General features: G+C 37.0%; 1 protein-coding gene across 1 annotated transcript in view; it reads right to left on the bottom strand.

Annotated features, from left to right (window-relative positions):
- The window catches only part of LOC114357241 (tachykinin-like peptides receptor 99D), a 32,944-nt gene extending 16,354 nt beyond the window's left edge, over positions 1 to 16,590 (bottom strand). Inside the window, exon 1 of the mRNA XM_028310764.1 lies at positions 16,394 to 16,590. Within this exon, the coding sequence (XP_028166565.1) occupies positions 16,394 to 16,590 (197 nt within the window). The remainder of the gene's footprint in view (positions 1 to 16,393) is intronic.
- Between the last annotated feature and the right edge of the window lie 9,441 nt (positions 16,591 to 26,031).

Below are 26,031 nucleotides of genomic sequence, written 5' to 3'. Positions count from 1 at the left end.
TCGCACTAACGACCTGGACGTTTATCTTTTGTATCTAAATTGTGTGAATTAGCGAGCCCTAAGATGAATGACGAAGCAAGTATTAAATCTACATCATCATCACTTTTAATATTACATCTGTATAAATCCATTACGAATTCATAAAACCAACGCACGGTGACGCATATTGCCGCAGTAATGTATGAGCCCAACTTAAGTTAATGTATGTACAGTTGAAAAAAAACTATACGCGAGTGCATGTTTGGAACAAATCCCGTAATTTCACTTCCATTAAATTAAAAAGTTTAAATTGATAAATCAAACATATTTGGAAGAGAAAGTCTAATTAAAGTTTCTGCTTTTACTTGTAATGTTTAATGGATTTATTATTTATCTGTAAAAGATCTAAACTACCTAGTGCCTACTCAAAGATTATTAGCATGTAACATCTTTGTAAAGTTTATTAATCATTTTAAAAAATATGCATCATTCAAAATTAATTTTAATAATTTTAGAGCCTCGTTTGTATTTATTAATCATCTATATATTGCTTTAAACCTTGGCACATTATTTATTTCATGTAGCAATCTGTGAACTTTTATAACTTGCGTAAATCAAATGGCAAATAGGTAAAAATTCTGATTTCGCCAAAAGGTAATAACTTTATTTGTCCAAAACACAATCGTGATGTTAAATAAGGTACATGTTAAAAATTTATGTAGTACATTGGTAGGCGAGATTGACAACTACCCTCCGCGCTAGTAATAAAACTGTGTTGCGGCAGAGTAGTGACAGCACGTCGTCCATGATAGCCACATAGCACAATCAAAACAGACAGTACACATTCGCTAGGTTTACTCGAATGTGTAATATTTATAAACAAATTAGTTATTGTGATAAAATAAAATATTGTGTCAACCAAATGATGCAGTTTATGAGCAAAAGGATATAATGATAATATAATTTAGGGTCTATGTATAGTATTTTTATCTAATTAAAATATTTGTAAGACGAAATAAATGCATATTATTTATTATATTTGAGTACGCCAAAGTAAAATACTTTTTTTTAGTATGATATTTTAATACTTAATAATATGATAACGTAATAATATACCTACCTACAAAATCGCCATTTTAAATCATAGCGTACATAGAATAATTAATAAAGTTTTATATAATGTAGATAATATAAAATATATAGTCAGTAATATGCCTCATATTTTCAATAATTTCTCTGTAGCTTCATAATCTAGTTTTAATAGTAGGGTTGTTATAATTTTTTTGCATGTTATGTACGTTACATCCCGAATAGAAGTAAAAGCAGAATTAATTTTGTTATACAGCCAAGGGCCCAGATAGGGTAAAAAATCGCGTGCGAACAAAGTTTTGAATTCCGGTACCTTAAAAACAGGAGGCACACGTCTCCTTGATATAATTGTAGGTTGTGGTAATCGATGTTGGTGTAGGATCGCAGCCTTTATGAACAACTGCCTTACCGTAAGTACCTCGAATTCCTGATAAAGTTTAGCCGTAGGATAACGGAAAGGTTTAAAATGTAGAACTTTAATAACGGCCCTCTGTGCACGCTCTATGTTGATGAGATTAGATTTTTTGGCTCCGCCCCATGCCACTATACCATAGGTTAACAGTGATTGGCACAATGAGTAATATACGGTTTTGATAGTGTTTGGGTCTTTTATATGTCTAATTTTTTTAAAGATACAGATTAATTTTCGAATTCTTTTCCCGAGCGTGTCAATATGGCTTTTCCAATTGAGATTACTGTCTATAGTTATGCCCAGGTATTTTATTGATGACACCGGAGAAAGTTTCCCACAGTGACATGAAGTGCGGTCGGTACAACTATGTGCAGTTATAGAGAGATTCGTTGGTTGAGTATTGGCATAGATACTAAAAGTCATATATTTTGTCTTGTCTAAATTCAAAGTTAGAATATTGTTTTCAAGCCATTTCAAGACCATCTCAAAGCCGCTCTCACTCGATTCCCTAACCTCATCCCACGTTGATCCGTGGAACAGAAGCACAGTGTCATCAGCAAAAGATACTATGTTCGAGTTTTTTAGGACTGTTTGACTAAGATCATTCAAATATATCAAAAATAGCGTAGGACCAAGTACTGAACCTTGAGGTACGCCATAGTCAACAGTCAAATTATCACTCCGCACACCATCAATGCAGACACACTGAGTCCTCTCACGAAGATACGATTGAAATAAATTAAGCGGAATCCCTCGTACGCCTATACATTCCAATTTGCGAGTCAGGATGGGAATAGAGACAGTGTCGAACGCCTTAGCTAAATCTAGGAAAATAGCTATACACTTATTTTTTGTGTCCAGTTTATTAACAATGTGTTTAATTACGTTTTCAATTGCATCTGTGGTTGACATCTTTTCTCTAAACCCGAATTGGTTTGGGGAAAGCAATTTGTTGATTTCCAGGTAATTGACCAGTCTAGTGTTAATTGCTTTCTCCAATATTTTTGCTAGGGTTGGGAGAAGTGAAATCGGCCTATAGTTCTTGGCACTGTCTCTATCTCCGGACTTATGGACAGGTACAACAACTGATCTCTTAAGCAGCCTAGGAAAAGTCCCGGTAGAGAAGCATAAGTTACAGATGTGGCATATCGGTGTCGCTAGGTGTTCAGCTCCCATCTTGAAAAAGATCGATGATATCCCATCCCAGCCCGTCGATGCAGTAGACTTTAGAGTTCGAATGATTTTTATAATCTCATAATCATCGGTTGGAAGCAACATAAACGATTTCAGTGGGCTAGAAGTATCTGTGATCGAAGCAGCTAATTCGGTTTGACTTTTGTTCAATTTTGAGATTATTTTATCAGCAAGGGTCCTTCCAACATCTCTAAAGTATCCATTTACGTGATTAACCGAGTCTAAAGGGGTCCCCTCTATAGATAGCAATTCTTTGGGAGACTTTGTGTCACTAACAGTGTTAGAAATTTGTCGTATAACTTCCCATGTTTTTTTAGCATTATTTTTGAATTTATTTATTTGAGACCTTTCGTATTCAGTTTTTATGTTGTGTAACAGACGATTGCAAAAGTTCCTGTATCTTGTATATGTTACTTTTAAAATAAGATTGTCAGGGTCTTTATTTGCTTTAAGGTGTAGTTTGTCTCTCCATTTAATACATCTGAGCAAGCCAGGTGTAATCCAAGGCCTGATAATAGTCTTCCTATTTCTTATTACACATTTTGTCGTGCAACGGGCTAAGACAGTTGACAAAATCTTTAGAAATTTACAAGTGGCCTCCTCAGGATCCGACTCCCGCATAACCTCCTCCCAGTCACATCCAGACAGCAGAATTGGTACCTTACCATAATCAGTTTTGATTATTGTTTTGCACCTATCATTTGCTTTTATTTTGCACTTTAGTGAAACTATTACAGGAGAGTGGTCAGTTATGGTGGGTTCACATACAAGTGTTACAGCTTCGTTACCAACAGATAGAAAGAAATGATCAAGACAGTTCAATCCACGTGTTGGCAGTGTATGACCCGGTAAAAGACCATGTATAGACATCTCAGTGAGGAAATTAGAAGATCTTGGATCATCACTTCCATCTTTTATGTCCACATTAAGATCGCCGGTCACAGCCAGCGTTTTGACATTTTTAAGTTCATATAGTGTCTCATGTAATGACTGTACAAAATTATCAACATTATGTACAGATGGGGATCTGTAAATAGCTACCAATGCGCAAATGTCACCAATCCTCACAACAAGTCCATCGGCATCAGCTAATTTAGGTTCATATACAGACGCCTGTATAGTTTCGCTTATATATATTACAACTCCACTATTTTGGTTTATGTATTTAGATGATGCAAAACGAGTATAGTGCGGAAGACTAGGCAAGTTAGGCGCATGAGGTAGCCAGCACTCCGTCAGAACGATAATATCGAATTTTATATTAAGTCTTGTTATATAAGTTATGAAGCCATCAAAATTACATGCTATGCTACGAATATTTTGAACCACTACGTTAAGCGCTCCAGAGTTCGGGTCTAGCAGGTTTCTACACATATCAGGATTGTCGACAGGAATCGCTCGACCAACACCGACATTGGTATCAATGTCAGTGCTGATAAAATTTATATCATTTGCCATTGTTCCTGCGAGATACTAAATAAACGGTAACTTTGTGTGGTATGCGTAAAGCGACCCGGTCTGACAATCCATGATAATATGACATTAATAAATGAGCACATAAGAAACCAAAACCACTGATTAAGCAAAAGAGGCAATAGTTATCAGCACTAAGATTTCGAGGTTCATAAGAGGCAATATACAGAGATAAATTAAATAGCAAATAATAATATGATATATAATATGAATGATAAAATAGGATAAATATTATATTATTGATAATACTTACTGCACATGCATTTACAGCATTAGTTGACACAATTTTCAGCGTAGCAAAACTTAACGATACATAAAAACCAAATAACAAAACACAATAATTAAGTAGAATAAGTCCTTCACTTGCCACCGGGCATAGTCAGTCCTGTTTGCCTTTGCCTGCAGACTAATAAGACCTATTTTGCGATTCGGATTTATAGCCCGATGTGGTGTATCCTTATATCCTACTCAATACTCAATAGTTTATTGCTTCCATAATGTTTACAAAAGGTGTAATACTATAAATAATATTATACTCCTACTAATATCATAAATACGAAAGTTTGTGTGGATGTTTGTTACTCTTTCATGCAAAAACTTTGAACGGATTTTGATGACTTTACAATATTATTGTTTATAACCCAGAATAACATATAGGCTATATTTATGACGATCTGTGACAAACTAAATTTCCCGCGGGAAAAAGCTCGTACCTTATATGAATCAGAATTCACCTGGAATAAAGAGGTAATTAACGCTGTCATCTATGAATAGTCTTGAGATATTGGGTCTGGGACATAGATATGCGGCTCCTGATTGAAATCTTGGAGCTACTATAATTACTATAGAGATATACCTACATGTCCCAAGATTATGGGCTGGAATCTAATGGATGAAGGTATGTAGATATTGTACTATAATCTATTGTCGGCGACACAACTAGGCCAGTGTTTAGTGGAGCAGGTATAACTGACACAGATTAATTAATTTGGAAATTATGAATGGAAATTTGTAGGTATACTTAATATCAATCTGACTATAGTGGTTATCATAAAGGTATTCGCAATGATACAATATTGATCAGCTTCATAAAATGCTTAATATAAAATATAAAGATTTTTTAAAATGAATCTAATTGGATGTAGGTATCTCTTACAAAAATATGATTACAATACTTACTGTAAAGTTGTAAAAACTTTATTTGGAAATAAGTTACACACAGGATTTTCAGAGAAAATATAAGAAAACCTTAGCATATCCTAGCCCGAGTTTTCAGCTGCTACCAAAATCGTAGATTTGAGGAGAAGTTATTCATTTATGCTGAAAAATATTTTACCTAAAATGACAGATTTAAGCAATTGTTTAAAAGCTTGTACAAAATGGGATCTTTAGAGCAATGAGTTCATCGAATTATTAAATGTTATAAAGTGGAATACTAGGTTTATTTCCATGAATTGTTTTTCCTATTTAGCAACGAAATATTATGTTAGGGTTTTAGGGCTATATTTCACCGGGACGCCATGGCGGCGCAACCAATCGCCGGCTACCAACAAAATGTATATAGCTCTATAGAGAGTTAGGGCTATATTTCACCGGGACACTATGGCGGCACAACCAGTCGCCGGCTACCAACAAAATGTATGCAGCTTTGCGCAACCAAACGGACACCAGGTGAATTAGGGCTATATTTCACCGGGACACCATGGCGGCGCAACCAGTCACCGGCTACCAATAAAATGTATACAGCTCTTAGAGAGTCCGTTTGGTTGCGCAAAGCTGCATACATTTTGTTGGTAGCGGCGACTGGTTGCGCCGCCATGGTGTCCCGGTGAAATATAGCCTTTAGCCTGAATTCATTAAATTTTATTATTATTGAGTAAAGTTATATTTTCCTATTATCTCATTTCTAGACAACTGTTCCCCAAAATCTCTCCAATTTTCTTTGAAATTACATAGTATTGTACTTAATGAAAATTTTACGTTAAATTACTTTGTTCATCATACGTAGTAATTTCGCTAAGTATTGCGTGTTACAAAGTCACCACTTTGGCATGCAAATCAGACATGAATAATGTATTAAGAACAGTGAACTTTTGCACAAGTAAAGACCTGAGTTTTTAAATACACTGACGTAGGCGAGCAATTACAGTTTTTTGCAAAGGTGAGAATACTCAGTAAAACGCTTTGGCCTGCTCACTAATAATAGTTCCCACTGTGCAGCGTAAATGAACTATTTTGGTGACAAAACAATTTTGTTGATGAAACAAAATGCTATATTAAATTTATATTAAGGTACCTAAGAAAAAAACTTTATTATTCATCCAAATAAAAATAAATTGAATGCTGTCCGAAAATTAATTTGTCTCTACTAGGTGGACCATAAATCGATGGCTCCTACGTATAAAGGCGAAACTGCCCCTTACGCCTTTTTCCAATTATTCAAGCAATGATTTCATTTTGCTCTAATCTATAACGTCAGTAAGAAAAAAAAAAATTTTTCCATTAGATACAAAATAAAATTTTAGGCAAATAGGCGTATGTGCAAAACTACGCCACGTATAAAGCCCAATCATACGATTCGTCAATCTATACGAGTAGTTGCTTACATAAATATATATTTTTTATAATCCAAATCTTAAATAAAGCCATGAAAATATTTAGCAAATTGTTTTATTTATAAATTATGACACATTATATAGTTATTTAATTTTTAGCGTTAAGAGTCGCATCTCAAACTAATTTGAAAATTATAAATAACTTGAAAAAATCGAACTGCCTAAGGCATCGTGGGTTCAATTCCCGCTTAGGCAGTTCGATTTTTTCAAGTTATTTATAATTTTTAAAAATAGGACACATTGTGTTAAAAGACCTAACTAAATCTCGAACACAGTATATGGGCGTATTTGCGTTAAAACGTAATAACGATACATTAAACAACTTTTTCTAACTGATTTATTATTGATATAGCACATGATAACAATTAAAATAATTACATGCATAAATAAAGAGAGTAATCGCTTAAAATATTCTATTTATGTTGTCATTTAAGTCTCTTTACGTTGAACAATATACATGAAATTATAGAAATGTGACGACGTAAAAGGGCAATGCGTAAAATCTCAAAATATATAAGAAAAATATAAAAATTGATAACAGCAGTAGCAAAAGCATTACATGTTAAGGCTAAATGTGAAATTTCATTAAATTCGTTTTAGTAGGTCAGAAGATATGACCCAAAAATATGGTTCTGGCCACTAAAATGGCTCTCCTGTAAAATTTACTTTTTTCACTTACGCCAGTATACGTAGGAGCCATCGAAATTACAATTTTAAGTTCCAGAGTCCATTAATAAACTAATTACTGCATCATTTCCAGAATATTCATGAAATGACTTTCATATAGGTAATTCAACTTTTATTTCATTATCTAGTTGTTTTAAAGTGATAATTTTATCTTTCTTTGTAAGATGTGTCCAATAAAAAGAGCTGCGTAATATTTAAAAGTAATTTTTAAAATACATTTTATCTAACTATTGAAGTTATACGTTGATTGACACGTCTATCAGTTTACCTAAACTTGAAAACTTAAACAAAATATCGTATTCCTTTTTAAATGATTTATTGTTTCTTTCTTTACTGTATTTTATCTTTGACATAAACTTTGAAAACCTCCACAAGTACCACATTAAGCAAAACAGTAAACGCCTTACGCTAGCAAAATGGACATAACATGCACAATCCACTTTAATATGTTCATTTTGCATAAGCCGACCACGTAATAAGCATCGTAGGTATGGCCGCTCGCAAGCAATTGCTTTGTTCTCCAATAAAATTACATTAAACGCGTGAGCAAAGTGCATTGCCACTAAAAAGGAAATAGCCACAAAGTGCACTTTAAACTGATTTTTCAAGAGAAAATAAAAATCTTGTCGCTTGAAGGAAATTGCGCAATTTTATCAAGTTTGTTTATAAATCACCTTAGCGGAGCTTTTACACGCGGACGGGAAAAAGAAAATTATAGAGCCTGCTTCATATTTTAATAATAAGGTTTGGACATTTTTAATTTAGGTATAATTTGAGTGCAGACATTATACCTACAGATACAAATCTTTATTTTTATAACGAGTCACAGAAATACGCTAGTTTTCCTAAGTGCGATCACATATTTTTTTATCATAATATGCATACCTATCTTAAATATTATGTATAGACTTACCTACTTTTAATGTTATGAGTCAATAAACAAAAATGTTATTTCAAGATTTGTAACTCTATACAAATGTAGATAATAGCAAATAAGTTTTGTCATAAATGTCATAGTTGATGTTTATTACGGAATATTGTGAGAAATAAACAAGAGCATCCCTCCCCCGTAGAGTTTCCGATGATTTACTATATTTTGGCCAGACAAGTTTGTTACTATTGTTCTTGGTAAAAAAATTATACTGTTTTCCCTACAACTACCCAGACACTATAAACAAATCCTTAGAGTAGGTACTTTTACTTACTTAGGCACCCTTTGGAAACTGCATGAACACCACTGACTGATCGTGAAGTAAGTAGTAAAAGAAAAGTAAACATTAACTTATTTTTTTCTATTAGATAAATGTGAGTATTTAACTCAAGAAAATATATCACGAGATTTTTCGATTGCAATCTCAGCAGAGTTACGGCGTCGAGGTGTGATCCACTTTATTCATACCGCCACACGTCCCGGCTCAATCAGACTGCGGTGGTGCTGGACGAGTGTGGCCTGCATATCTATTAGGTTTTAGATTGAGAAAAGAGTGCTTCATGAGACCATGCCGATAGGAACTGGCAATTTTGCAAACCAATAAAGCCAATAAGAACGGCATTTTCGTTAAACGAAATAATGAAATAATCGTTTTTTGATTCATCAGGATGATTAGGTACAGTGCAAAACTACATAGTTAAACCTAAGTGGTAACCACTCAGCAGTATGTCATTCTGTAGGGCAGAACCCAGAAATACTGTAAGTAGTATTCTGCATACAAGTACAATAAAAGATTCTAAATAATTTATAAAGGAGAAAATCTTGTGATCGAATAATAATATGTTTGTTTTATTAGATTTGTGTCACATTTTAAGAGTATTTACTATTGCCAAAGTCTATTGATGCAGTACTCTGAGTAATGAATCCTCTTTTCTCAAGGGAGTAGAAGGTGATGGATAATGAAGCACTATTGGAGCAAAAAGTAAAACTTTTCCACGACTGTTGGCTAACGAACAATTGAGTTTTTGTCGCATTATAGCAAGAGTTGAGGTTTTCACACAAGCAATGTAGGTACCTGTTTGAGTTTGCATGTTGCATATTTTTATTTTGGCCGATTTCTGTGTTTTGTTTTAAAATATTACATGAATATGAATGAATATGTGTTCGCCTCAACCTTCAACTTTCGCGCGACCTGTACCTACCATTTTCGTGTCTGTAAAAGTAGTTAGTATACGGATTTTCATCATTTAAATATTGGAGAAGGTCGAATATACAGGGTGGCGTCCGGGCCCGCTATGTCTTCTGAATAATGTATACAGGTTGATCGTTTCAGTTCGCCGTTTAGCACGACATGGTGGATTGGATGCGCGAAGCACATTTACAGACTGGCCATTATTATTTAAGATCTTCAGGGTATTGCGATGGAGTTTCGGTGGGAAATGGTATTGAACTATAGTTATATTATTCTGCAGTTAAAAATTATCTTGCAATGTAAAAATAGCCCGAAGCCATTAGTAAATAATTACAAACATAAAAAAGAAAAACAACGGACTCTTTTAAATGTTTTCTATGAGGGAATGAATTCTTAAAAATAAAATATACAATGTAACGTAACATTTCACGACTTTATAATAACGTACACATTAAATGAAATGTGTATTAAATATTTTTATAACAAAATCAGGAGCGTTTCAAACGTCTTAAATATCAAAGTGTTTTTAGCTTAGGCATTGTAGTTTACTGAAATAAATACATTGAATTGTTGTACAAACTCCCACATACGAATACCTGCAAAGCTAAAATCCCTACTTTGGATTGTATTTGAAAAATGCCTCCGGCAGTCGTTCAGAAATAGCTATATTAGTATTGTGCCAGCAAAACGGTTCAGATTACAACCTCGGCTAAGCTTAATAAAGAGAGATATTTTCTTTTGTACAGAGTTATTTCGTAGATCTTTATAATCAACTAAATATACATAATATTAACTTTCAGGCAATAATAGGCTATAATTATGTCGTTGCTGCGTTTGGAAATAAGTACTTTACCACAAATTACTAAATAAAGTAGAATACACTGCGAAAAATAATGAGAAGTTTGTTAAAACTAATCTTATCTTAATATATCTTAATTATCCAAGAATCGGCCTCATCATCTAACTACATATAACTCAAAGGTGACTGACTGACTGACTGACACAGTGATCTATCAACGCACAGCCCAAACCACTGGACGGATCGAGCTGATATTTGGCATGCAGGTATATGTTATGACGTAGGCATCCGCTAAGAAAGGATTTCACGAAACTCCACCCCTAAGGGGGTAAAACGGGATCCACGCGTACGAAGTCGCGGGCGGCCGCTAGTTTATTCATAGAATTATTATGAAAAAACGCTTTAATTTTCCATCACTACCTTCAGCTTTTCAATAGTGACTCTATAAAATCCAGTTCACAGAAGTCAAACAAACAATATTTGCTCATAAAGGGGTGATTTCATCATTATCATTAATTATAATATCATCTGAATCTTATATAATCGTATTTTATTATTACTTGACACTGCATGGTTGTGCGAACCGCAAGAAGCCATAAATTGAAAAATATATACTTTTCCGATCATTAATACGAAGCTAGTCCGCTGATTCGATGCGGGTATATTTTATGGTTAAACAAACTTACCTTAAGTGAAGTTTGACCGTAATTATACGAGTCGCTGCATCCGAAGAGATTTTCATATTTACCAGGTAGTCCACTTCTCATTGTACTAGGCATCGAACATTTTAGAGCATACAATACAAAAAAAATACTTGTTATGACTCGATATCCGGCGGTAGTGGGGCACGTTTACGTCAGACCCCTCCAACCGTCGAGTCGTCATTCATTTCAGAGTATGATTTCGCTAAAGTTAAGTAAGGGTTAAGTGTAAACTTAGGGGTAGGGCGGGAATGAAAATCTCTTCGGATGCAGCGACTCGTATAATTACGGTCAAACTTCACTTAAGGTAAGTTTGTTTAACCATAAATTATACTTCGTCGCTGCATCCTCGAGATTTTCATATTTACCAGGTAGATGTTTAGAGAGCTTTAGCGAAATCAAAACTATGATAAATACGTTATTTAAATAAATAAGACCTTTCCTTTATAAGGAATAATATTTATACATAATATTATCGTTAAGTAAAGCATTATCAAAATGCGAAGCAGAAGGTCTTGCTTTAAATTTAAGAATAGAATTCAAGGTAATTAGTAGTAANAGTTTATTCTTCTGTTAAAAGATATCTGATGATTGAAAAATCGGCCCTATAAAGATTAAGAATTATCTAGAGATCGATTGGACCCTTAAAAGGACTGAAGGAGCTAGCTTTCGTGCAGAAATTCTAGAAAGCCCAGGTAAAGAATCCATGATTTCTTAGTGTATGGAACTGAAAAATGAGTGTTTTGGAGCCATTAAATATAATATTTTGAGCCTATTTTGGCCTAATACTTTATCCAAGTGGGCATTTATTTTATTTGTCTAGCCTACGTTGTTTGGATTGAAGTCTTCTCGGTAGAGGTCAAATGAAATACTTATCCGACCTTTCTTGTCAGAACAAAAGTTTTTATCCTACTGATATTTTGTCAATCCTTTAGACAGAATACTCTCATTGCTTGTGACAAATGAGGAATTCGTATTACATAAATTATTATTACGAAACACGTTTACGTGAAATAAATTATACATACGTAGATAATACCGTTTTCTCTACTTTCTCGTTTAATTAGTAGATTCATTGTGGTCTTTTTGTTATTACTTTTAAATTATCGTTGTGATGTAATAAACTGATTATGAACATATTGCCACACTACAAATGTATACAGCAGTGTCTCATTAAGTATGGTGTAACGTGGCTCACGCATGTCATCCATTTTACACAAAATGTAACACGCACAGCCTCGAAGTAGGTATGTTTCACGATGTCACATCAAGCCAAATACTGTAGCTTCTTATGCAGACGTGTTAGGGATATTTTGCTGTAAAATGTATAAGTCTGAACTGCTGTACTTTACTTTAAGTAACACTAAATATCCTAAAGTTTCAAGGCAACTAGATTTTGTATTTGTAAACTTAAGGAACTTATGCCTGTTTTCACCATCAATCCCTAATTTTTAAGTAAGTAACACATAACAGGAATTTTATTTTCATTCACTTTAAAATTAGGGATTGGTGGTGAAAACGGGCATTAATTAGTTATAGCCACACACATACAAAATAATTTTATTAGCAATTCACATTTTCCCCCAATGTGAGTTGAACCCGCTCTAGATATTCAGAAGAAGACGGCTGAGTGTGAGTTTACATCAAAGGTCGTCACTAGTGATTACGGATTGTACAACGCCCCTAGCGGAAACTTTCAAGAACTAAAATTTTCATTCATTTTTAACGCGCTCACTAGTGAGGACGATGTAAACTCACACTAAAGCCCTCAGGTACTTAAATAAGTGGGCCTGTTCAACCCACCTCAAATACGTAAACATGCTGATGTTAATTGAAAAGTACAGCGCCAAGAATTAATGATAACGCACTCATTAGTACTCAGAAGCTTGTTAATTAGTAATTAATTAAGTCTTCGTGGTGTTATGCAGCTGTCGCAGACGTCATGACATCAATCGATATCTTTACGTAAATGTGATTTTTGTCACGTCCAGTAGAGTTTTACAGCTATATCAACAGTAGTATAGGTTATTAACTTTTTCAATAAATACATTGTTTTATTTACGAAACAATAGGGATGTTTCCTGGGTCAAAAAGCAAGAGTTTTAATTAGTCCGTCAGTTAACTTATCAAAAAATACTCTACACGTATTGTTCACTTTTTCAAACTAATGAAAATTTAAAGAGATAAAGCGCGCCAAAGTTCATAAGAAGAGGCCCGTGACGTCAATGCGTGCATAAAAGTGTCGCACGTTGTGACGTCGTGCGGAACTTCAACGCACCATAACTATGTAATTATTTGTTAGATTGACAAATAAAAATAATATGTGTCCAATATTTTTTGATATTAAACATGACGGACTAAAAAATTTTTTTAGGAAACTAGCCTATTGTCGACTGTGATGTTCTCCAGTCAAAAGGATAATTGACCAATTGAGTTTCAAGTGGATGCAACGAAATACGTTGTGTGGATTCCATTCCACCCTTTTTCTCTGAAAAGACGTTGTTTCACGATTCTGTGTGATAAAATCCTCTCGATTTGTAGTTTTATCATTCAGATAGAAGAAGTAGCTTGATGTGCCTTGTATTATACCGCGTAAATTATAAAAAGGTGATCTTTGTATAGAATCAGAAGCTATCTGCTCCAGATACCTTTCAGCACAGAATAAGTAATAGTACCTACCATGCTTTCAGCCTCAACTACCGAATAACTGGACATGTTTGAAACCAATCGATCCTGTTAATTTTTTTTCAAACTAGACATCCAGAATAAGTTATTTTATAAAAGCACTAAAACTTGACTTGTGATATCTTTACCTCCATTATTGATGGGGATCAGGGCGGCCCTCATGAACTTTGATCTTTACACCATCGCTATTTGGGTCAACCATCGTAATAGAAATACATGTAGTAGTATCTCTATAGACTCCATCTATCCAATGGACATAACTACTCCAAAATACTAAAAAATGTTAGGATCGTACTAGCTACTAATTTCTGCCCTCAACTTTTTTCCGCTTGGATTTCGAACCGTCCCATAGAAAGCTTTTTTATCGCTTATTATTTGCTCAAATCAAAGTCTTGATTTAAAGCATAAACTTGAATTTTTATTACATGGGTAGATAGGTACAAATTTCAACCGTTTTCTTTCTCTATTAACTGCTTCAAAGTTTTTGCGACAAAAATCTTAAAGCAGTTCAGACAGACAGAATAATCACCATAGACATTCATTGTTTTCTTAAAAGATCCTATCACATTCTCAATAATAACTATTCATTTTCACCTTACAGTGACCTAATTTCTGTAAAATATCTTATCCATTAAAGTTATTAGGGATTGAACAGAACTTTCCGAGTCTTGACTTGACAGCTCCACTCTTAAACCATTACACTGGGGTCCAGGGGGGTACAAGACAGCAAGGTTATTTTGTTAACCCCATTAGGCAAGCCGCCACTCTTCCACCTTTTTATTTTGGTCCATGGAGGATGCGGGAAGTTACCCTGAATTATAAATTAGATAATTTATACAGACGGTAGGTTACAGCATTTGCGACATGAATGGTAGAGTCTGACTAATGTACTATCGTTGAGGACGTCTTATTTTTTGGTTTGTCAGGGACTTGTCTATGGCAACTCATTACATTGTGTTCTTAATAGCTGGAACTGGAACAACAGTAGGTCACTCCTACACTTTAGGAGTAAAGAAAGAGAATTTAAAAGAATTTCCTCTACTTACTTCTTTTTTGTCAGTTTTCCTAATACGTCGTAGGCGTCGTACGTAGGCCGTCAGTTTTGTAAATTAAATATTTTCTTTGTACACAAACTGGTCAGCTTAATATTAATCTACAGTTTGTCATCAATCACGATTAGTAAACTCATTCAAGTTTAATTCAAATTCTCAGGGCAATTTTAGTCTCAGTTCCATTTTGACAGCCAATTTAGGTTCGAACATGTTCTGGCGAATGAAATGTGGTAATGATCCCGTCAGGGTTTTGAATTCTGTTATTGCTTTAACAAAATAGAGGCTAGGAGAAGTTGTGACTATGAAAACTAGATTTAGTAATGAATCACTTAAAATAGAATAGTTAGAAAATATATCTGTGGTTTGAGGATTCCAGGTGAAGCTCGCTTCTACCGTAAGCCTGAACTGATCATCACTTTCCATCAGGCGAGACGCAGGCCAAGAACTTCCTCGTTGTTGATAAAAAAATCTCTTCGTAGATTTCTTGAATAGCATTTGGTTTAAGGCGATTAGAGTCCTCAATGACCTTGAGCGTTTGACCTTCACGCTTCGCACAACACCTNTCTCCATCACTTGACTTAAGAGTTACGCAACTGTTGCACAACAGGGTTATGTTTGCACACGCGCACCCATACAGTAACCGGATGGTGTTGAGGAAAAGAAGTGCGTGAACCGGTCACCCCACACCGAGGCAAATATTCTAAATTAATATTTGAACATTTAAATAACATTTTCTTGATTTAGATTAAAGTCTTTATTCCTATTGTAATTCTAATTTTAATTTATGGACTTGTATAAAAGTTTCATTCAAATAAAAAATACATCTTAATACACAAATTTTTCTTTTTCATCACTATTTCTGCGCTTCCTCGAGCAGTTACCTCGAGGGATAAGCCCCCGTTTTTTGGAGAATGAACTGAATAAAACACAAATAATTTATTTGCGTAAGAGACACGTGACAACATGTGTAGGCATTTTTAGTCAACCTCTGGATCGACTCGTCCCTCAGTCAATTAGCCAAGATTCGCCCAAGCGTTCAGAACATTATCCCATCTCCAAATTGGAGTGCGTACACCCCAGTTTTACCCTTTAAGCTGACATAAGCCCTCCAAAACATTATTGGCCAACGGGATCACTTTTCCATGTCTGAAGTTGAAACAATTTACCCATGCAACCTCTATATCCGGTTTTGCAGGTTTATCAGACTGAAATTCCCCTTGTGTTGAATCATCCGATTCTTAGACTTCAGTGGTAATAAAGGCTCATTACAGTTTTGGTATTTCGGTTCGGTTCGGTTTGGTATTATAGGTAATAGTTATATGACCTCAATCGCATCGAGGTTCTTCATAACGATTATGGTATTTCGGCAGTAATCGCATCACTACTCAAGGAAATACATATTTGTAGTCTCGCTGATGGTATTATTCGAAATCATTGTTTTAGTACAATTGAATATTATAGTTTCTTATTTTATTTAAATAGCTTAAACAAAAAACCTGATAGGCAGGCCCTGTATTTAAATACACCAGCGAAGCAAACCTAGCCACATTCAATAGTAACTATGATAGCAATGGACGCACTCACCTTACGACACCGTTTCTCGGACTGGGCGACACAGGTCGCGAAGGGCAGCTGCGGAGCAACTGAGCCACGGCGGGGTCCCACCCGGGCGCACGGGGAAGACGACGGGGCAGCGGGGCCAGTAGCCACGGCAGGCGCGCCGTGCGGAGGCACGCAGCGAGCCCTTGTTCTTGTGAACCGTATTTCGGTAGCAATCGCATCACTACTCTAAGAAACTCGTATTTGACCTCAATCGCATCGAGGTTCTTTCTCACGATTTTTGGTATTTTGGTAGTAATCGCATCACTACTCCAAGAGATTCGTATTTGACCTCAATCGCATCGAGGTTCTTTACCACTGTTAGCGACGCGTTCATAATATTATTTTTAAGTGTTAATTTGTATTGTTTCTCAGTGTATTCATTGCTTAAATCCATATCACGCAAATGTATGTAAAACTGCGGTAGTTATAAGTTTGTTTTTATTAAATATTGGAGGGTATTTTTGTGGCCCTATTTCTGCCTGTCATAAGCGACAGTTGAGAATGAACCGTCAGTTCAAACCGATCCACGAGCGGCACCGCACGCCGCCACAGTTGTAAAACCTAAGAATAAACGCGATTTCATACAAACGTTCGTTTTTCTCCGATTCGCACCTACGATCGCCAACAAAACTTCGAGCCGGATCATCAGCGGATTAAATGATCCACACACCGGTAAAAATGGTGCGAACGCGGAGTACTACGCGGCTCGAACGGGAACAAAATGGCGACAGTCATAAATGCGTTCCGGACAATCCTCCTCAGCATGATAGAACTGAACTTTGTGCTGCATATGGTGTTGGAAAAAGTGCATCGATCGACGTACTAACGGTAAAAAATAACGTCATCGAGCCTGCGAACAGTGTCAAATCGGAACCACCGCCACCCGCTCCCACAAGTTTGAAATCTGGCAAGTCATCCGTCACCTCCATACAAACGAGAAAAAAACGGTTGGAGATGCAAGCTGCGTTACAAAAGGCTAAAATTCGCATGGAATTGATAGACAAACAGCTCGAGGTGGATATCGCAGAACTCGAAGATGAAGAATACAACTTAGACATATTAATAGTTTCTTACGTTTTTTCTTCCACCTTTAAAATCAAATCAATATTAAAATCAAATATTACTCAAAGAAACAAAAAAGAACTAAAAAACATCAATGTAATTTCTATAAACGACATTGTTAAAAAAGAATCTAAATATATAAAAGGAGAAACTGACTGACTTAGTGACAGATCAACGCACAGCCTAAACGGCTAAACTTAGGCACTTGNTAAATATTTCCCAAGCCCATCTTCCTCTCGGTCTGTACACTCTTGCCAGAGTGGTCGTAGTCATCATTGTGATTCACGATGAGTGATGTTTTTTGCATTACGGCGCGATTCGTCGCAGACTGCAGCTTTCCAGGCACTTTCGTTGGCGGAGCACTTACTTGCGGCCTTGATCCGGTCTCCTGATTCCCCAACAGGTAGCCATTATTATCCTCCAAATGTCGCGTCGCCCTAGACAACGTAATATAACTGTGTATTTTTTCGAAAGGTTTACTTTTATGGTTACTACACATTTAAACACACACGAAGCACACACTTTTTCCAATTTAATTTTATTTTTGCGGCACGAACGAGAAATTTCGATGTTACGATGCCCGCACTATCGAAGCGAATGACGACTCGACGGTTGGAGGGGTCTGACGTAAACGTGCCCCACTACCGCCGGATATCGAGTCATAACAAGTATTTTTTTTGTATTGTATGCTCTAAAATGTTCGATGCCTAGTACAATGAGAAGTGGACTACCTGGTAAATATGAAAATCTCGAGGATGCAGCGACGAAGTATAATGAAAGGCGGGTCAGGAATTACAGGCGTCGGGAAAATACCTTAAAATATCTGCCGCTCCGAGCTCGAGCTCTTAATGAATAAGCTATTCGGCGGAGTGGATATTCCAGGCCATTCCTACCCGGCATGATGATATTGGGAGAATATTTTCGACTTAATAACCAGAGGGAATTTTATATTTAAGGTGAACGTTGATAAAGCAAAATCCTTTGAGAAACTTTAACTCAATCCATTTATTCTCAGAACTCGTCTGTGTATACTTTTTAAATAAAATGTTATTTACTGAGAAAATGAATAAATAACGTCAGTCATTATTGTTTGTAGGCAGTTCTAATATTTTCGTATGTACAGTAATTTGACCGCCTCAATGTTTATGAGCGTTATGTCGCACGTTAGTAATGAGAAGATGCCTGAAATAAATATAATAACAACACAAACTATCTTAAATTTAATGTTTTAGAAACTAAAATGTATAAGTATCATTCGTAGATATAATAATAGGTACTTATGTCTTCAAATAACATCATCCGTTCAAATCCTATTAAGTAAAACAAACAACTCGACGTTCCAAGTAATTCATGTATAATACGCCTATAAATCGTTTGTTTATATGAACGAACTACCTAATCCAATCTAGGCTTAGTTTAGGGAGGGTGTTGCTCGGTTTGTGTTAAATCTATAGGAATTTGTGGTTATATCAACTAGCTGTGCCCGCGACTTCATACGTCTGAAAATAGTTTGAATATTTTTCCCGTTTTCACGACATTTTTCATTAATGAATATGATGAAATGAAATACTATTGGTCGTACTCTAAAGTCTGCCTCGATTTATGGGCTACATTTTCAACACTAAAATCTTTTCAAATTAGTGCAGTTGTTCCTGAGATCGTTCTACCAAACAAACTCGTCAGCTTTAAAACCGTACCTACCTTAAGTACCTACTTATAGAATTGTCTCATAATAATTATGTCCTGATAAGGATTTAATGCGAAGTTCACTATTAAATACTAACTTGGTGTTTGACATTTTATATGTATTGAATTTCGATATGTCGTTCAAACTCACTCACGAAAGAAGGACGGCTGAAATAAATGAATCCTTTATTCCTTCTACCTGAAGATACCTCTATATTCAATCTGAAAGTTCCTCATGAGGTGTCCTAATAAAATGTTTTGTTTCTTGTCGAAGTGCACGTCGACTATAAGTGGATTGGATTCCGTAGGTATTTCATGTAATTATATGAGCTTTTTAAGCTCGAATATAATTACGTCATTAATTGTTTCGTTGCTTTGGGATCAAAGACAATTAACGCTCTGAAATGACAAGAATAAACGATAGGTTTATGGTCCATTATTTTCCAGAACCTACGTATCAAAACTAATAAAATACTATCACCCGTATTCACAAACGATGTTTGCTCAAGTGACGCAGCAAATCGAACGCACATCATTGAATAGCTCTATTCTGTGATTGGTTCACGTGTGCACCTGTGCGTCCACGCGCACTGTGAGACCTCATAGTAATGTTTGTGAATACGGGCGTATACATACGACAGCAGAAACTAAACACTGTGCAATTTTATATCGTTGTCAGCTTATAATCGCATGTGCTTTCTCGTACGACAAAGTACATTTATGTGACAATGTCTTATTGTGACAACGTGACTTCCGAATTCACTCTTTCCCTCAAAGATCCAAGTCTTTATGGAAATATTTGTTATTTTTACGTGTTTTCACGAACGATTGATGGATTTTTGTGTTTGGCTTCAACCCAAGTCTATTCTTAGCTATACAAAAAGTAGGTACATGAATGAAAATAAATTTATCCTGAGAAAAGGTATTGTATCTGTGCCGGACGGTATGGGGTAGCAACCCTGTGCGGACCCTGAATACCGTACGCCGACACGGCGCGATGCGGGGTGCAGCGCGAGCGGGGGAGCGTGACGAAGAGGGGCGGGGAGCGCAGAAATAATAACGCTGGTTGTGGTGGTTGAGACCGGTTCCTCGGAGCAGTGGCGAGAGCTTGGTGTTGTAGCTTGTTGAGGAGAAAACGCGGAACTGACTGGGTCCGGATGGCACCCCGATATTTATTTACTTTTATTAGAGCGAGAAAACCTATTTGCCTCTCACTCTAATTTAGACCCCCCCTGGGCGGCAATACCGTATAGAGAGCCTGTTTTTTATCTATTCGGTGACCTATTTTTTNTGGTGCTGGTGCTGGTGCTGGTGGTGTGGCGGGCGTGCGGGCGGGCGGTCGCTGTCTGCGGCGGCGGCGGCGGCGGCGGCGGCTGGAGGCCTCCGCCGCCCTCTCGCCGTCGTCGGCCGAATATTATCATGAACCGAACGGAACGATGCGATGGGGTGAGTGAGTGTTATTATTAATTAGTTAATTACCCGACTGCGCCAGAAGGAGGGTGGGTTATGTTTTTCGAGTGTAAAACAAAAAACCCAACGGCGTGTAAAAAAAGGGAATTAAAAAAAAAAGATAAAAACAAGACAACTTGTGCCCGTTTCCCATATTCTATTAGGTTTCTATTCCAAATCCGGATTTCAACTGTCAAATTTAATTCAGTTTTAGATAAAAAATTTTTACACATTACTATTAATTAAAGTCTTATAAAAATAATAAACCGAACAGTTATTTTTAAACAAAAACATATTATTGATGTTCGACAGTTGACGGACAGATTTGGATTGGGATTGAATTTATCATAAACAAATTAATGCATTCGGAGGCACCAATNGCAGGTTGGAGTCGGCGATGAGCACGAGGTCGCCGATGTTGAGCGGTGCTCCGCTCCCGTGCGGCTCCCGCCGGTGTTGGAGCTCCGGCAGGTACTCTCGGACCCAGCGGTCACAGAACTCGTCGGCTAGCCGCTGAGCTCGCCTCCAGTGGTGGCGGCTGGCGACGTCTGCTTCGGTGAACGTCCCCGGCTGTTGGATGCGGCCCGACCCCCCGAGTAGGAAGTGGTTGGGGGTCNAATTAAAAGTAAATAACTATAAAGATCTACACATAATTATCTATCTAATTTACATAATATAAATATGACTCGACATTCATAACTAGACGAAACTATAGGTTTAATCGATATACATAAAACAAAGGGCTATCAAATTATACATTTCTATGTTTTTCTAAAATAAACTATGATTTATACATCTCCAACGTCCCACATACGCCTATTAATCAGTAATTAAGGACTCGACACATTACTAATTGAGAACCAACTAAGAGAAAGTGGACTGTATTACGAAATTATCAAAATTAAAACTACTTACTATTTAACTATGTAAACGAAAATAAAAAACGATACAAAATTGAAACAAAACGAAAACTATTTTACAACTATCATGTTTCGGAGGCCGTCCGTCGTGCACAGTATGGGTGGAATCTTGCAAACTGAATTAAGACCCACTTCCAGGCAACCGATTAAGCTGAAATTTCGCAAACACATGTGATTTGGATGACCATGCAATATTATGATGACATGGAGCTGATCTGATGATNGGGGCCGTCCGTCGTGCACATTCTCCCGCCGTGTAGCGCTGGTTGACTCGGCGCTACACCTCACTCGGTGTCACGACGGTCGATGTGGGCAGCACGACGAGCTTCTTGGTGGGGCGGCGCAGGACTCCGGTGCGGGTGGCGACGTCGGCGGCGCGCACGATGCCATCGCGCCCAGGGTAGACTTGGACGACGCGCCCCCGGGGCCACACGTTGCGTGGCAGGTTGGAGTCGGCGATGAGCACGAGGTCGCCGATGTTGAGCGGTGCTCCGCTCCCGTGCGGCTCCCGCCGGTGTTGGAGCTCCGGCAGGTACTCTCGGACCCAGCGGTCCCAGAACTCGTCGGCTAGCCGNTTTACTATTTAACTATGTAAACGAAAATAAAAAAACGATACAAAATTGAAACAAAACGAAAACTATTTTACAACTATCATGTTTCGGAGGCCGTCCGTCGTGCACAAAATGATCCTCAGTACAATTTTTCCGTCTTTGCCCCAGTATATTTTAAGGATCAAGGTTTTCTTAAAAAATATATTTTTTAAATTATTTTTTTATTTATTTAACAACAATGTTTCAACACCATTGAATTAGTCACATGTATGTATAACTTTTCAGCAATGACGTACAACTATAACGTTCGTATTCACAAATGATGCTTGCTTAAGTGAAGCAGCAAATCGAACGCACAGCGTTGAATAGAGCTCTGTGATTGGTTCGTGTGTCACTCTGTGCATTCACGCGCACTGTGAGACCTCATAGTAATGTTTGTGAATACGGGTGTAAGAAACCTACACACGGGTTACTGTATTTTTTTTTGAGAGCAGATAAAGGTTCATTTCACCGCGGTGCCCTACCAGGCTAGGATGCGAGCCGTGATAAACTTTATCGCCGTCAAAATCATCATCATCATCATCATTTCAGCCACAGGACGTCCACTGCTGAACATAGGCCTCCCCCAATGACATCCACATCGCACGGTTGGTAGCGGCCTACATCCAGCGCCTTCCTGCTACCTTTATCAGGTCGTCCCACGCTGCGTTTTCCGGTCGACGTCAAAATGCATGGGCAAAATCGACAAAATGGCGCGATAACCGCTTATCGCGGCACGCATCCTAGGCCTACTGGGCTCATGCCGAGAGTGCCCTGTGGGAAAGAGTAAGGCTGTAGGCTGTCCATAAAGTATGTTATTTGTGTTCAGTCGAGCAGCAGCGGCGCGGCGAGCAGCGTTGTATCGCCGCAGCCCGTGGCGCTAGTGCAGCAGATGGTCACGCCTTCTGGAGAACTACAGCAGGTGCCGGTGAGTTCAGCATCATCATCATCCATCATTTTTTCCAGCAAACAATTTTGCTTAGTTTAGTATTAAAATTTTACCTTCGCACACTAACCTTAAATGAATCCAAAACCAAATGTATCTAGGCTAAGTTTTATTAAGTAATAAATTTATTCTTATTCGTATCATCATCTTCAGCCAATAGTGTAGGAACAGCCATGAGCCTTGTGAAGTTTTTAATGTTATGCGTCTCGACGATGTCACCTTTTGCATCGTGTGCAGTTTCGAGATGCACAAAAATGTTTACAGGGTGTTAGGTAAATGGATATTATGAGCCGACACTAGCCCATGTTAATATGGGCATATAAATGCTATGGTGAAGTCAGAAAATTGATATCACCATTTTATTTTTTTAAATTTTCATACATAATAAAATTTATAAAATCGGATTTGTATGAAAATTAAAATAATTAAAATGAAGATATAAATTTTCTGACTTCACCATACCATTTATATGACCATGTTAACATGGGCTAGTGTCGGCTCATATACCCATTTACCTAACATCCTGTATATGCCCATGTTAACATGGGCTAGTGTTGGCTCGTATACCCATTTACCTAACACCCTGTATATGCCCATGTTAACATGGGCTAGTGTCGGCTCATATACCCATTTACCTAACACCCTGTATAGAGTTTACACCGCAACAACAAACCTAAGTTTCAGTACAATATAATTAGCATCCAAACTTGTTTCCTCTCAGATCCACCTGAGCCAAGCGCAGCTGAACATGATCCGGCTGCAGGTACAGAACAACCCGGCGCAGCCCATCCTCATCCAGGCGCAGCCGCAGCAGTCGCCGCAGATCATACAGGTATGCGGAGAGGGAGCGAGAGGCCTCGCCTGACGCTCCACCGAACCACAAAATATAACAGAAGGTAAACTCATGTATGTACTTCGCTTCGCATACCTGCGCTCGGCCGTCACGCTAGGGTTGTCTTGTCACGTGTTGCGTTTATTTCGTTGTGATAGAAAAATGAAACTTTTAATACTATGGAAGAAAGACAATAACAGATATCCACATTATCCACGTATAATTATGTAGTTATGTTTAGTACGTTATTATTATAGTTATAGTTTGCAAACAAACAAATACACGAGAAGGAAGTAGTATGACGTAGTATGTAGTTGGGTGGTTGACACTATTATCCAATAATTCCTAAAACCTCTTTAAATCACTTCGATATTCCTAATAATTGAGTTGGCTTTCAATTTGTCAACGTTAAACGAACTATTGAAATACAAATAAATACCTTACTTACCTCCCGGAATCAATTGGTAGTTTAAAAAACGAAAATTTAGTTTTTAATGTTGAGTGTAAGCAACCATCTACTTAAAAAATGTTATAATACCCCTTTTTTGTTGTTCACTCATTTTCGCACAAAAAAATAATTTCACAAACGCGTGAGCAGCGTCATTCAAGCGAACGCAGTCGCGCCTCGCATTCGTCCGAGACAGTCTTAATAACGCGTACGTGAGCGGTGTCTATGTGTGCGTGGCTCGAGCGCGCTTAGTATGGAGTTTACCTTCTGTTATATTTTGTGACCGAACCGTCGCCGACGTCCAGTCCAGGACACCGCAGGAGACACCAGTGTTGCCAGAAGGTTACTTTTGTAACCTTTTTGGTTACTTTTGAACTGCTGTGGTTACTTTTAGGTTACACTAATAAAAAGGTTACTTTTAGGTGATTTTTCAGAAATTGTAGAAATAACTTTACAGGTTATTCAGTAAAAAATATTAATAGTGACAATTTAAAAATTATGTCATAAAGTGCATTAAAACTCGAATTTGATTTATTATTTGTTAAGAAAAATGAGTTTTAGCGAATGTGTAATGTTTTCGATAATAAAACGCAAATCCATGAAACGTTTTTATACGACTAGTCACTTTTCGTATTTAGATGATCAATTGTATTCATTTTCCATCCATGAAAAACCTTACACAATCATCGCTCCGCACCCCCCTTAGCTTAGGTTACTTTTTATTCAAAAAGGTTACTTTTTTTTATATTTCTGGTAATTTCTGACTAGACCCGACTGGCAACACTGGGAGACACTAACATCTCCATGCCAAACATAGCAACAAAATATGTTTAGCTTTTTGCCAATACAAAAGAGTGTCAATACCCAATAAATCTAATCATGTATTACATGAATAATGTTACAGAGATGGTATGGTAATTACTTTGAATGCAATTATGGACCCTGTTGGGCACAGCATTTTAGGAGAGAGGAAGAATTTGCTGTCTGTCTCTGTGTTGTCTGTCTTCACGCTTATACCACTGAACTAATTTAAATGATAAACACATTTTTCTTGCGTTGAAGTCAACAACTATAGCAGATAACGGTAACATACCAGTTTCAGAAGCTAAGAGAAAATAAAAAGCCAATCTTGGCTCGGCGTATTGATCGTGAAGTATGATGACATGAGTCATCTATCAAATGTTGAAGAAAAAGGTCGTTGTCGACTTTGTGAAAATGGCCAAAAACTAGTTTAATGCATAAAATGTGAAATAAGATTGATTTTTTTTATGATTTTCATATTAAAAAATTTATTCCATAATATATCTAAATGTTTTATTTAAGTACCCCTATTTGGCAATGTGGTAAATAAGCAACAGTCGTTTTTCGCGAAAATACCAACTAAATATTTTTTTTATTATTTTTCTTAACTTTATTTGATAGTAACAATTAGGTCTAAATAGATTTTATTGAAAAAATCAAACAGTTAATGTCTTGCCAAATGAAGGGTTAAGGGTCCTCGGCCACTAGACACGGGGGTGTTTGGTGGCCGCTAAAGGAGGACCCGTTAGCGAAGACCAGGGGAGGTACTACTGTACTACCCCTGAAGCACAGTAGATAAATCAAACAGTACGGAAGCTTCATACAAACGCTCGAAATCAGACTCACGCACACAGACGCACGCTTTACACGAGCTCTAAGCGAACCT

The sequence above is a fragment of the Ostrinia furnacalis genome, unplaced genomic scaffold (assembly GCF_004193835.3).
Source record: "Ostrinia furnacalis isolate ACB-3 unplaced genomic scaffold, ASM419383v2 OfSCF3085, whole genome shotgun sequence".
NCBI classification, from domain to species: domain Eukaryota; kingdom Metazoa; phylum Arthropoda; class Insecta; order Lepidoptera; family Crambidae; genus Ostrinia; species Ostrinia furnacalis.
This window is presented reverse-complemented; position numbering and strand designations above follow the sequence as displayed.